Raw genomic sequence first — 13,025 nt, 5'->3', positions numbered from 1 at the left:
AAAAAACATAATTAATCTTTATTTCTTTTCCGTGCAGAGGATCCAATACAGTACAATACTTTTTTTAAGGAAATCCCCTACAATACTCGGTCACATTACCTGGTGTAGCGTACACAACTTTTCAGTTTAGTGTACCCTATAATGTAATGCATAATCCATAATAAATAAAAATAAAAAAGAGTTGATTTTTCTTGAACTGAGATACGTACACGCATGCCCGAAGGATCTACAAGCAAAGCATAGCCACAACCGAAAAAGATTCAAGTGGGGCCCACAACAAAGTCTAAACAACAGGGCACAGCACAATACACACCTTAACGGTCACGACCAACACCGAACATTGAGTTATTCTATTTCTCCCGAGTATTCTGTTCTCCTTTATTAAGCAGCTAAAAATTTTAAGGAAAGGGAAAATGAAGAATCTTTGTCAGAATTTTGATGTTAGAGCCACGATTCCGGTTAAAATAGGAAAAAAATCGACTTGGGATGTTTTGTTTCCTCGTAGGTTGTGGTTGCCGACGTGGACGTGTGATCAGAGGAAGGAGGGGAAGTTGAACTTAAAGGTGCAGTGCGGTACTAGGAAAGAAGGGTGGGTTGAATCTGCGGGAAAAAGCGCGTTTGGGTTTGGCGTTTCGGCCGCGGTTTTGTTCTCTGTGTTCTGCTACTCGCCCGCGGCGCTTGCAGAGTCCCTCACCGTTGCTTTTCCCGTGTCTCGGGCGCCTGAGGTCATTCATTTTATCTCTCTCTCTTTTTAACCATTGCTATAAAGTTGTCCTTATAAGGTAATGATAAATTTTTATGGAAGTCTTTGAGGGCACTCATTATTATTTTACTCCTAGCATAATTTATTTAATAATCGAGGTCAATCAAGATTCAAATCTATCTGGGTTATGAAAATAAGATCATAAATGTACTGGAATGGTCAAAGAATTAAAAGGTAAAAAAAAATATTGTTAATATACTCTTCTATGATTTTTAATGTATTTTTTATGGAAATTTTTTATTTAATAATTATTTGATTAATATTTTGAGATATTTGAGAAGAAAGATCTAAATAAATCATTTTATTTTAAATTTTTATATAATGTGATCAAAATAAACTATTTTTTATCATGTATATTTATATTGAAAATTCCAAGTTTTACATAGGTGTCATCTTTTATATAGATTTTTGTTTTCTAATGCTTTTTCTTACATTGAAATTGAATTGGTTGTGTTTTTTTCTTTCGTGGAAAGCATGGTCTAGTTTCTTGTATAAATAAATTTAAAAGATATAAAAATAGGATACTTTTTTGTAATTAGTATTTTTGAAAATCAAATTATTTTTTTAAACAATTTAAGCTTCTGGTCTCTCTAAGTAGGAATCAGATTATTACTGTTATTTACTCTCTTTTTTTTTTTTTACAAAAATAAGATAGGTGAAATTAACAAACAACTCATACTAAGTAGCTAGCATGTAGCGACTCCCCCTTCTCATATGCTATTAGGATCACTCACGCTTTTTCTTTTCTTTGGTGTAACTTAAATTAATTCATGCTTAATTATTTGTAGTTGGTTAGATTGATGAATTTCAAACATTTATTATGCTCAGAATCAACAAGTTGTAAATCTTCTTCAATTCATCATGTTACTCATTCTCAGGACCAAAGTAACTCCCTAGCTTGGCACTTGTTACACACAAGCAAAGTCAGCTAAAGGAACTGGAACTGTTGTCTTAAAATTTCTCCCACGAAATGAGATTGATAGTTGATACACTCACGTCATAAAATGTGTGCTTTGTTAACAAAATTGATACTGTTACATCAAATTGAATCAGGAGTCTTTAGTTGCATAATTTGAAAACCAGAGGATATTACTATAATTGGGACTAATGGATCAAAATGCCACCATAGTGAAACTAAGACGACAGAAAGTGTAATTAAGTCTTCTATGTTTCAGTTGCTGGTTTTAATTTATTAGAGTCTATATTTTAGTGGGTTTAATGTGATTATTAGTTCATTGATTCCCTTATCACACACACACATATATCAACTTTCAGTTTCTAGATGAAAAGCCTAGGACATTTTCCTTGGTAATTTGAAAGAAATTGTAATTCAATGCTACTTTGGTTGAAAATTTTGGCAAAAATACACCAACTGGTCCAACCCCTTGAGATTTGCCGGCATCTAAGCCATGATGGTGAACAAATTTCAAATTTAAAGCAAAATTGTAATGAGCTTTATGCAAACCAACTGATAATTCTAGAGTTTTGTTCATAGCTTTAACTTGAACAGTGCTGAGTGGAAAAGGGTTTGTTTGCTAGGTAAATGCAGTTCAAAGAACTCTTGTGGAAGCATGGGGTTTAATTCGAGAAACATTTGTTGATCCTACATTTAATCATCAAGGTATTTCTACATTCTTAACTCTTTCTTGATGATTAGTTCCACCACAAATGTTTGCATAAATAATAAGATATATATTAATATTTGCTTGGATCTATACTGGTTTATGTAGATTGGGATTTGAAGTTGCAGCAAACAATGGTGGAAATGTTTCCCCTGAACTCAGCTGATGCAGCATACACAAAACTCCGTGGAATGCTTTCTACCCTTGGAGATCCTTTCACTCGAATTATCAGCCCAAAGGTCGTAGTCTTAATACTAACATTTCCTTTTTCATGATTCTTAATCTTACTTTCTTGTTCAATAGAAAAAATAGCAACTATAAAGATGATCATAGATCCAATATATATTAATTTTTGTTGCCTGTTCTAGTGTGTTGCTTCCATATGAAATAGACTATTCATATAACACCATTCTTAGATTAACAAGTCTGTTTTAAAGTCATATTTTGTGGTTAGAGTTTAACACTGGTTCCTACTTACAGGAATACCAAGGGTTTAAAATTGGAAGTGATGGGAACGTACAAGGAGTGGGATTGTTCATAAATGTTGAACCAAGAACAGGACATTTGGTCAGTGACTTGCAAAGAACACTACTTATATTTATCAGCAATCAACCACATTCAACTTTTATGCTAATTTTTCTGATACCATTTATTTATACTATGCTATTGACCCTTGCCCCCATTTAATAGTTAATCTCATTTTTCCCATTTAAAATTATTTGCAGCAGCAACAACTAGATATCAGTCATGACTCATGAACCGTGCATGTGTTGCTTTATATTTTTATTGTTATTAATAATATTAATAGTAGTAGTAATAATAATAATAACAATAACATATCTCAATAGCAACCTGATAATGGACCTGTTACCTATACTGATTTTCCTAATTATATTTTTTTTAACTGAAATCACAGGTTGTCTTGTCATGTGTAGATGGCAGTCCAGCTGCTCGTGCTGGTATACATCAAGGGGATGAATTGATTGAGATAAATGGTACTGATCATGTATCTATATTTTTATTCTTATTTATGAAGCTATATTGGTCTAGTTTTCTGTATTTTATCATTGAAAACCATTATATGACTTTCAAAGATGCTAGAGTTTGTATATTTAATACTGCATAGAATGAATTGGTGTAGAAAAATGTCATGGCAAATACCCTATCTTGGCTTGGGGCATAACGTAATTTCATCATGTGCCTTCCTTAGGCCCTTTAAACAATTTGCTGTTTTACATTTTCATAAATTTCCAGCCAGTTTCAGTCAATTTTTATTAGGAACTAAATTTTTTATTTCTGAAGTGAAACAAGTGTGATTTTCTTTTGTTTGAAAATAATTGGATTCTACAGGTGAGAGGCTTGATGGCATTGATAGTGAAACTGCAGCACAAAGGCTTAGAGGGAATGCTGGAACAACTGTTACAGTAAAGGTACATTGTAAATTGTAATATTATCATACTTCCAATTTTACATAAGCATTATTTGAACTATTGAGCTATGCCTCAGAGAAGTTTTTTTTGGATTACTACTGAAACATTGGATGTCTGGATAAAGTTCAATTTTCAACCTTCATTCATTAAAAAAAAAAAAAGACACTAGTATATGATAGAGTGCATTAGGAAATAGTTTTAACTATTTCATTTGACAAGCTTTCTAGAAACTAATTTAAAAAGTTTTCTTCTGCAGGTCAAAGACTCAGGAACAAGATCTTTTATCCGAGAGGTAATCTTGGCATTTTAGTGATTATGATTCTTGAAATGGTAACTCATTTCTTCTATTTTAGTTTATGTTCTTGTGTTAATATACAGAAGCAATTAAACATTTAGCTAACAAACACTTCTACTTATATTTGAACTTAAACTAACATCTTATTGCTGATCTAATATACTTGAAGGTCAAACTTCCTAGGGAGTATATTAAGCTCTCTCCAATATCAAGTGCCATCATCCCTCATAGATCCCCAGATGGTCATTTCACAAAAACTGGCTATGTGAAATTGTCAGCCTTCTCTCAGGTTAGCAAAGAATAAACTATCAAATAAAATTGCAATTCTATATATTATTATTATGTGTTTGGTAACAGCTTTTGTGCTATAAAATATCTGCTATTTTTGTGTTTTCAAAAGATTTCTCAGGAATTCACCAAAAAAAAAAAAGATTTCTCTGGAAAAACTGACTGAAGAATAATGATTTGTGCAAAAACTGAACCAAACTCACATAGTTGAAAGAGAAAATATCTAAAACAAATGCCATTTTGTTCTCCATAATACATAAACTCTTCTTGTTCCATATTGACAGACTGCTGCTGAAGACATGAGGAATGCCATTCAGGAATTGGAAAATCAAGGAGTACACTCGTACATATTAGATCTACGGAACAATCCTGTAACTTACTTATTTAATGGAAACTTTCAGTTTCTGAGTTTCATGCACAGTATCGTTAGCTGGTCTTTGGAATAAAGTAACCATTTTACTATAATTTTGTTGCAGGGTGGTTTGGTAAAAGCCGGCCTTGATGTTGCACAGATGTGGTTAGATGGAAATGAGACTCTAGTGAACACAATCGATAGAGATGGGAACATGCTACCCATTAATATGGTCGATGGACATGCTATAACACATGATCCACTTGTGGTGATTGTGAGTACTAACTGTAGTTGCTTAATAACATTGACTATGCCTTTTAACTCTACAATCTTTGAGCATGACACAAAATAGTAATTTCGGTAATAGATACCTCTGTTCCTTTTTATAAGAAACAAGTTATAGTGTATTTTGTTTCTTATAAATAGGGACAGAGGTACATTTTCATATAAATATAAAGTAGTTATTCTTCATGGTGTATTGTATCATACTGATTTATATTTCCAATTATGTTTGTGTCCCACATACTTGTGTTAAGCAAAACAAATTTTATTCAGTTGCTTTTATTTAGGTCTGTCCCAACAATCAAAACTATAACCAAACATGTAGCCAAGTAACGTCAATTGCATTCCTTATATGCAATTCCTGTATGTTTCCCTGGACCATGCTCCAGTGTTAGCATGGTTCATAATCAACAACTCATATTCATTCCCCGAATCTTTACCATTCACCTGTGCAGCTGCTATGCTTTGTTTCTAAACATCAGCCTAACATGTCTTAGTTTTCCATGAGCATTAAAATTACCTTTTCTGGCATTACTACTTGGAACTGAAATTTTTGTATCATTTAACAGGTCAATGAGGGAAGCGCAAGTGCCAGTGAGATTTTAGCCGGGGCATTACATGATAACGGTCGAGCTATTCTTGTGGGGCACAAAACATTTGGTAAAGGAAAGATTCAGGTACCGTTATTCTTTTTTTGTTATATAATGATCATACTAGGATGTCTTTAGTATTCAAATCTCATTATTAAACAAGATTTCCACAAGGCAAAGCATGAAATAAGAGGAACTGAGTTGTATTAATGAGGTGAGTAAATTACCCCAAATTGCATATAGACGCCAATATATATTATGTTCATATATTAACGAAACTGTTGCAATTCGATATACAAATGTTAGCGTTACATTCTTTTGAAATATAATGCATAGTCAAAAACCATATTGATGGTTAGTCTTTGAAAGGTGCCAATGGCCTTAATAACTGCTTTTCGAACAAAAACTTAAATGCAGTTTCTCAAATGTTTTTGTGTTGTTTTCTAATCAAAATTGGAGTTTCATCTCGATAATCTATTCAATAAAGGTTTACATTAAAGGTCAACATAGGCTTTTAAGGTGAAAGCTCAATTCTGATTGGTAAACAATGCAAATAGTACTTAGAAACAATTTCTAAGTTGTGTTTGTTTTTCCATAAAAATCAATTTAAAAGTACATTGAGCTATTTTTTGTCATGTCTTGGCTAATGGTGGTATGTGTCATTCTAATTTCAGAGTGTCACTCAGCTTCATGATGGGTCAGCACTCTTTGTTACAGTGGCAAAATATCTATCACCAGCCCTTCATGACATAGATCAGGTTGGGATAACACCAGATGTGCAATGCACAACAGAAATGCTCAATTCAACCAAGGATATTTCAAATTCAACCAAAGACAAGGCCTCAGTCTCATCTCTGGAAGCAGATTCATGCATAATGGTAGCAGAACATGAGTTGGATTTGGAGGAGTCCATGGGAACTGCTTCTTGAACATTCAATTTCCTTATATCACACTTTCTTTTCAATGTTTAACAGTTGAAAGAAAGGGTAGTTTAGTGCTGATGTGTCAGCCAATTCATCATTTTGTACAATGTTACATTGGGATCACTAGTTGTCATGGGTATATAAAACAGAGAAACAGATTGTATTGTATATACAATTGAATAGAATAATAGAAAATTTAACTCCTAGTTGAAGCACGACAGTTTATAAGGGTTTGTAAATATATGAAATATTATTTAATGAAAATTGATAATAAAAAATATAAATTATAGTAATACAAATACTTAAAAGTTTAATTTCGAAAAATTAAAAATAGTTTAATTAATAGAATATTATTTTAATGATGATTTGTGAATATTTTACACTATTTAATAGTGGTCGAATAAATTTAAGTATTGATGAAAACAATTAATGAAATGAAAAATCTATTTGATTTGCCAACCAATCAAAGAGGAAAATCACTGAATTGATATTGAAATTCATAAGATATGTCACAAATTAAGAAATACTTGTGACTGCAAAGTTTTTAAGAAATGAGTATTCAAATTCATAATATTGAGATTCTTTGATGAGTTATTATACTTTAAGTGACATATTTTTGGTTAAAGTTGATCAAAACACTTGAGAAAACTCAAGGTCTCATTTGATTGGATAAATAATTAAAGAAGAAAAGAATTGAATTAGCATTGAAAACTCATGTGATTGTATATTCTTTAAGAATAAAGACTCAAATTTATAAAATAGGAATTGTTTACTTATCCAGTTATTATACTTCAAATGTCACATTTTTGGACAAAGTTGGACTATAATTCAAAGCAGCATGCTACAAGAAAGTCACTTTCGAAGAATTTGATAACTTGAAACAGCAAAAATCATCAATTACAAGGAACTTAACAATTATATTAATATATCAGCTCACACCAATAATAGCTGAGTAGAAATTACATACTTGTAACTGTAGCTCCTCATAAAGCTAATCTTACAAAATGCCCAAAAATACAGTACCATTTTCAACAACCAAACATATAGTATATAGTATATATATAAACATATGAATTTTAACCCACATACAAAGTAAGATTATCCCCAACAAGTTCAAATTTGAAACCCACTGTCTTCCAATTCACTGCAACATGAATGCCAAAAGAGATGCCAACACTGAAGAACACATCATCACCTTAGAAACAGGCAAATCAAACCCAGTTCCAGCCTCCAATTGACCTGTAGGAGCAATCTCTGAATCCTGTGCCACAATGTTGGTCACAAAAAACAAGCAAACAAACATCACAGCTATCAAAATGTTAGCAATGAATCTACCATAAGGTGCCATTTCCACAGAATACATTATCTTAATGTTACTAAAGAAATGGCCAAAGAGAATTAAGAGATTAGTATTAGTAAGCAACTGAATTGTTGAAAGATTGAGCCAAGGGTTGAACTTATATAGGACTTAGGAAAATTAAACTTGTTACATCATAATATGGTCACGATTTTTAAGTTGGTAAAATGGTGCATTAAACATTAACCATTTTGAATGTTACTATCCCTTTTTGGTTAAGGCTTTTGAAGACCCCACAAGACCAATCAAAGCTAGTTGGGGAAGGGTGGCATAGCATCCTCAAAGAGACTCTTACATCACAGCTATGTAGGAACAATAAGGCAACTACCACTTATGATACACCCTACACTTAGAGTTTCCCACATGGCTTGGATAACTGGCACGTTTGGATTCATAGAACAGTTTTGTGTTGTTGGTTACTTGGAAGGAAAAAAAAGAGTAAAATGGAATGTGAAAGGGATTACTAGGCAGGCTATCTTTTCTCAATTCATTGCAATTGGTGGCAACTCTGTTTCAAACCAGCCGAAGCACCCTTGACATAGCAACGGCTATGATATGTTTAAGAAAAGACTAGTCTATGGTTTGAATATAGATATCCCTTTTGCTTTCTAGAGAGATAAATCTAGAACTTCAATTTCATTTGGCAATTGAGAAAAAAAAAACGAATAATAGGATTTTTTTCTTAATTATGTTTTTAAAGTTCCTGAGAATTTGGGATGGATTCGTTTTTGGCTCTCCAAATTTAGAAAATAAAATAAAATCATTTCAGTCTCATTTTAAAAGTACAATTTTAATCCATGGAGCTAGACTGTGTTAACGGAAGTGATGACTTTGGTATTTGAAAATGGATCACTTTTGTCGAGGTTGTTGGCATCCAACGACTAAAAACATATTTTTTGAAATTTGAGGATTAAAATATTTTTTATTTTTTCAATTTAAGAATCCAAAATAGATTTACTCCCGGTCCAAAACTTTAAGGACTACAAACATACTTAAGTCATTTTTTTAATTATTTATTTCGTTGATTGTGAGTTATAAATGTAGCTTAGCTCTTTAGAGATGTAACAAGAAATATAAGAATGACAATATTTAATTTGGACCATTTTGAATTTTTGGTCAGAATCAATCATAAATCCACTTGAAGTTGGTCTGGTGCCAAGTAAATTCAACTGCTTGTTGCGGAGAATTTGTCTTGCAAATTGCAAAGACAAAAAGAGTAATCAAACAGAGACAACATTTTGATTTTTTTTTACCCCCTGTTCTGTTACAAATTACAATTTGGAGTTATATATCAATTCTGCCTTTTTGTTTTATATAACCGATATCCATCCATGAACTAGTAATGTGACAGCCGAGAGAAATCAAACATTCACTTGTAAATGGCTTTTCTTATTTCCGACGAGGACTTCATACAAAGTGCGTGACATTTTAACAGAGTTAGCTTAACACCAAGGTGGGAATTGGGAGAAAATAAGTTCTATTGAGATTTCTCTTTGCCTGCAGCCCAGGGGCTTTGAATGGAGTAACTGATTACAATTAACTATCACCAGAAGTAATAATCTGCCCAAGTGCTTGTCTTGCACGAAGCTGCATCAACAAATTTTTTTTTACAAAATGACTAAGAAGTATTTCCTCCAGACTCGAATATAAGCAAATCTAAACTCAGGTATGGTGGTCCAAAATATAAGTAAATCTTAATTGATTTCACCCTATTTAATGAAATCATTCCCAAAATGCCTTTTATTTAATTCAAATTTTATTTTCAACAACTCCTTTTATTCTCATGATATCAATCACATGGCTTTTAAAATGGAGTATTCCCATTTGAAACAAGTTCCCATAGAATTGAAGTCTTCCATCAATTAGCATGAACGATGATTTAGGAAATGAAGTTCATTTTATAAATGAGATTTAAGAAAATTAAATGAAGTTAATTAACATTCTTATTCTTAATTAGTGTGAATTAGTTACTCTTATGTTTGAGTCCAAAGAGAGTATAGAACAAGAACAGTTTGAAATGAAGATTAAAAGACCTTCACATCAATGCAAGGATCGTTGACCATCTTCTTGATTTGAGAAACAATGCCTACATTAAGCAGTTTTACAATCCTACCAAATGCTCCAGGACTTGCAGGAAAAGTGAGATTTACTATGACCCATTGCAAGGGGAAGCCTATAAAAAAAAAAAAAAAAACAAGCAAGGGGAAATATAACAATATAACAAAAGGTTTATTATATATGGTTCTCATATTCAGAAGATTTTATAAAGTTAAGAAAATTATTATAACATTTAACTCTTTTAACAATATTTATCATAAGGTTTATAAGCCCTGATAGGCAGTTGTAAAAATAAAAAACTACTACTATTTTATAAAATTACGTATTGTTTGGTAAGTTATCACTAAATTGATATCATTGCAGTTACTACTTACTAATATATTAATATATTAATAGGAACAGAAACAACAACTTCAAAATATAATTGTCAGCTATTTGTGGTTACGTTAAATACGTGTGTGTTTTTAGAAGAACATTATTAAAATATGATTAATTATCTTTTTAAGTTCTTAATTAAATTTTTTTGAATTTTTACTTTTAATTTCTTAAAAAGATATTGATCAGTCTTGGTTGATAATGTTTTCATCCGTCAACCATTTTAGTCTTCACTATTAAGTAGTGATGTGACATACATTTTAGAAGGTGGATTTGAATTTAACTCAACTCCAAGAGTTAACTTACATGGTAATGGTTGTCTCCCGACTCTCATTTATATATCTTTTTTGTGGTCTAATCTCTAGTCAATGTGGAACATAATTTTTTCTCAACACATCCTCTCATGTCTAACACTATTGGGTTTGGTGCGTAGATGACATGATGGGTAACTCATTTAATGAATTTATGATAGGTCTAATACCATCTTAAAATGTGAATTTGAGCCTAATTCAACCTTAAAAACTAATTCATAGGATAGAGGTTAATTCTCTAACATCTTAAAAAATCATCAAGAAAATATTTAGTTATCAAAGATTAAATGATTTGACAACTAATAACCCCCATAAATTGCTTCAATAGCCTCTTAAGATTTATACCTTTAACTTATCATAATATCCTAGATCTGAGCATGGTAATAGGCCATGGAAATATAATTACCCAATAAGTCTACACCAATAATATATTTATTAACAAAGTTATTTACATAAAAAAGCTAAAATATGTTTGACATCCTTGATATATACACAATTTTTTATTTTGAGTTCCTAATAAATTTTTTCGTTGTTTTGAGTTTATGATATTTTAAAAAAAAATCATCAATTAATTGATGGCGTAACATCATCTCAACGACCCGTCTAATACATATCAATTGATGCGATAGTATCGCGTCATCACTTAATTGACGACAGGTATCCGAAATAAAACTTTTAATATATGAGGGATTCGAAACAACAAAAAAATTATCAGGGTTCAAAACAAAATCAAATATATATCATGTACCTAAAAGTTATTTAAGGCTAGAAAAGGTAATATGATTCATTTGGATTTTTCATCTTGAGTAGCTTAAAAGCTTTAGGAATGAGATTCCATGAAAATCCCTTCACCAAGTTGAACTTCGCTCTTCTCCTCTGATTTGGAAGTGGTTGCTTCTGTTGAAGAACTCGCCAGGGAGCAACTCACAGAGTCGTAGGTGCAGCCACCGCAACAACCCCGACGTTGCAAGAAGTAGTGCGGAAACTTTTGTGCCAATGTAGCCATTCTAACAATCCCCACATTAGATTTTTCAGGAGTTTAATTAATGAGTATTGAACCCTAAACATGAAATTATTTTTATTTTATTGAAATTGGTACCACAATATTGTCCAAGCTCCAACAGCGAAAGAGCTTGACATCAATCTAGGTTGGATCTAGAACAACCCTAGCTTCGTGGATGATGTCAACCATGGCTGCATAAACAATTGAACAAATATCATTATTAATTAGATGAAGTGAGAAAAAAAAAGAGAACAATGTACAAAACACAATGTTGAAATACTTAAATGATTAAGTTTAATGAAGGAATTTATGGGAAAATCTTTATTTTTAAGCGGAGTGTAGAATTTGCAAAATGCAAAAAAATTTAATCTTTGATAACCAAACATTTTATAACAATTATTAAACCACTAGAAAATACATGACACATCATCACTTAACAATATTTGATGGTGAGGACTAAAATTGTTGACGGATGAAAACATCATGGACTAAGACCGGTCAATTTTTTGTTCTGAGACTAAAAACATACTTAATCCCAAATGTATAATCGATATAAATGAATAATGATTGTGCTTTACTATATTTTTATCATAATAGCTAGTACACTAGTGTATTATGAGATGGTAATTTTGAATTTAAAAAAAAATCAAAGTAATTAATAAAATCATATTAAAGAAATAAAAACAATAAAATCCAATTTATATATTTTTTAAAACATCTCTATGTGTCACAGGGATATTATATCAAATGAGAATTCTTGTTGTCAATAAAAATAATTATAAAATAAATCATTGGATGAAGTTTAAATAGTAAAAATTAAAGAATAAATGCACATGACTTTTAAAAATGGTCATTAATTAATATTTTATGTGAAAATAAAACAAAAATAATTGACAATTGAATTAATTTGTTTAAAATTTGAAAAGTATAAAAAAAATACTATTGTTAATAAAATAAGGAATACTTTATCACTTAAACTAACTCAAATCAGTTATGATATGGATTGAACTTTTTTTTTTTCTATTGGAATGTGTGTACGGGCTTGCACAATAAGACTATGGTAAATTATAGGGTGAGGTTCACCTATGGAAAAAGCAAGTAGTATTTTAAACTTTGTAGAGCAATAATAGTCTTTGGATCTATAATAAATAATTTGGGCGATTAAAGATATGTTTTTTTAAACAAAATTTATGGAATAAAGATTGAATTGAAAGCTGTAATTTACCGGGATGACCCTATGCTTAAAAGTTGTATTTAATGTTTTTAAAAGAGGCAAAAGTGTCATTGACCCCAAGAAAACGCTATATAGCCAATTGCTAATTGCGCCTCCAAAATTTCTTTCTTCACCTCTTATTCAATTATTTTATAACTATATT

The 13,025-nt window shown here is 31.3% G+C and overlaps 1 protein-coding gene across 1 annotated transcript; it reads left to right on the top strand.

Annotated features, from left to right (window-relative positions):
• Positions 1-224: 224 nt before the first annotated feature.
• On the top strand, positions 225-6,751 carry LOC100813025 (carboxyl-terminal-processing peptidase 3, chloroplastic). Its single transcript, XM_003535807.5, has 12 exons — positions 225-725; positions 2,303-2,384; positions 2,494-2,624; positions 2,866-2,952; positions 3,302-3,380; positions 3,736-3,815; positions 4,072-4,107; positions 4,280-4,399; positions 4,683-4,769; positions 4,875-5,024; positions 5,602-5,709; positions 6,297-6,751. Exons 1-12 carry the CDS (start codon positions 414-416, stop codon positions 6,549-6,551), a joined length of 1,527 nt encoding a protein of 508 aa, XP_003535855.1. The 5' UTR covers positions 225-413; the 3' UTR covers positions 6,552-6,751.
• The last annotated feature ends 6,274 nt before the right edge of the window (positions 6,752-13,025 follow it).

Source organism: Glycine max, chromosome 10 (genome assembly GCF_000004515.6).
Source record: "Glycine max cultivar Williams 82 chromosome 10, Glycine_max_v4.0, whole genome shotgun sequence".
Taxonomy (NCBI): Eukaryota; Viridiplantae; Streptophyta; class Magnoliopsida; order Fabales; family Fabaceae; genus Glycine; species Glycine max.
The sequence above is the reverse complement of the archived record's forward strand: the minus strand, read 5'-3'. Positions and strand labels throughout refer to the sequence as shown.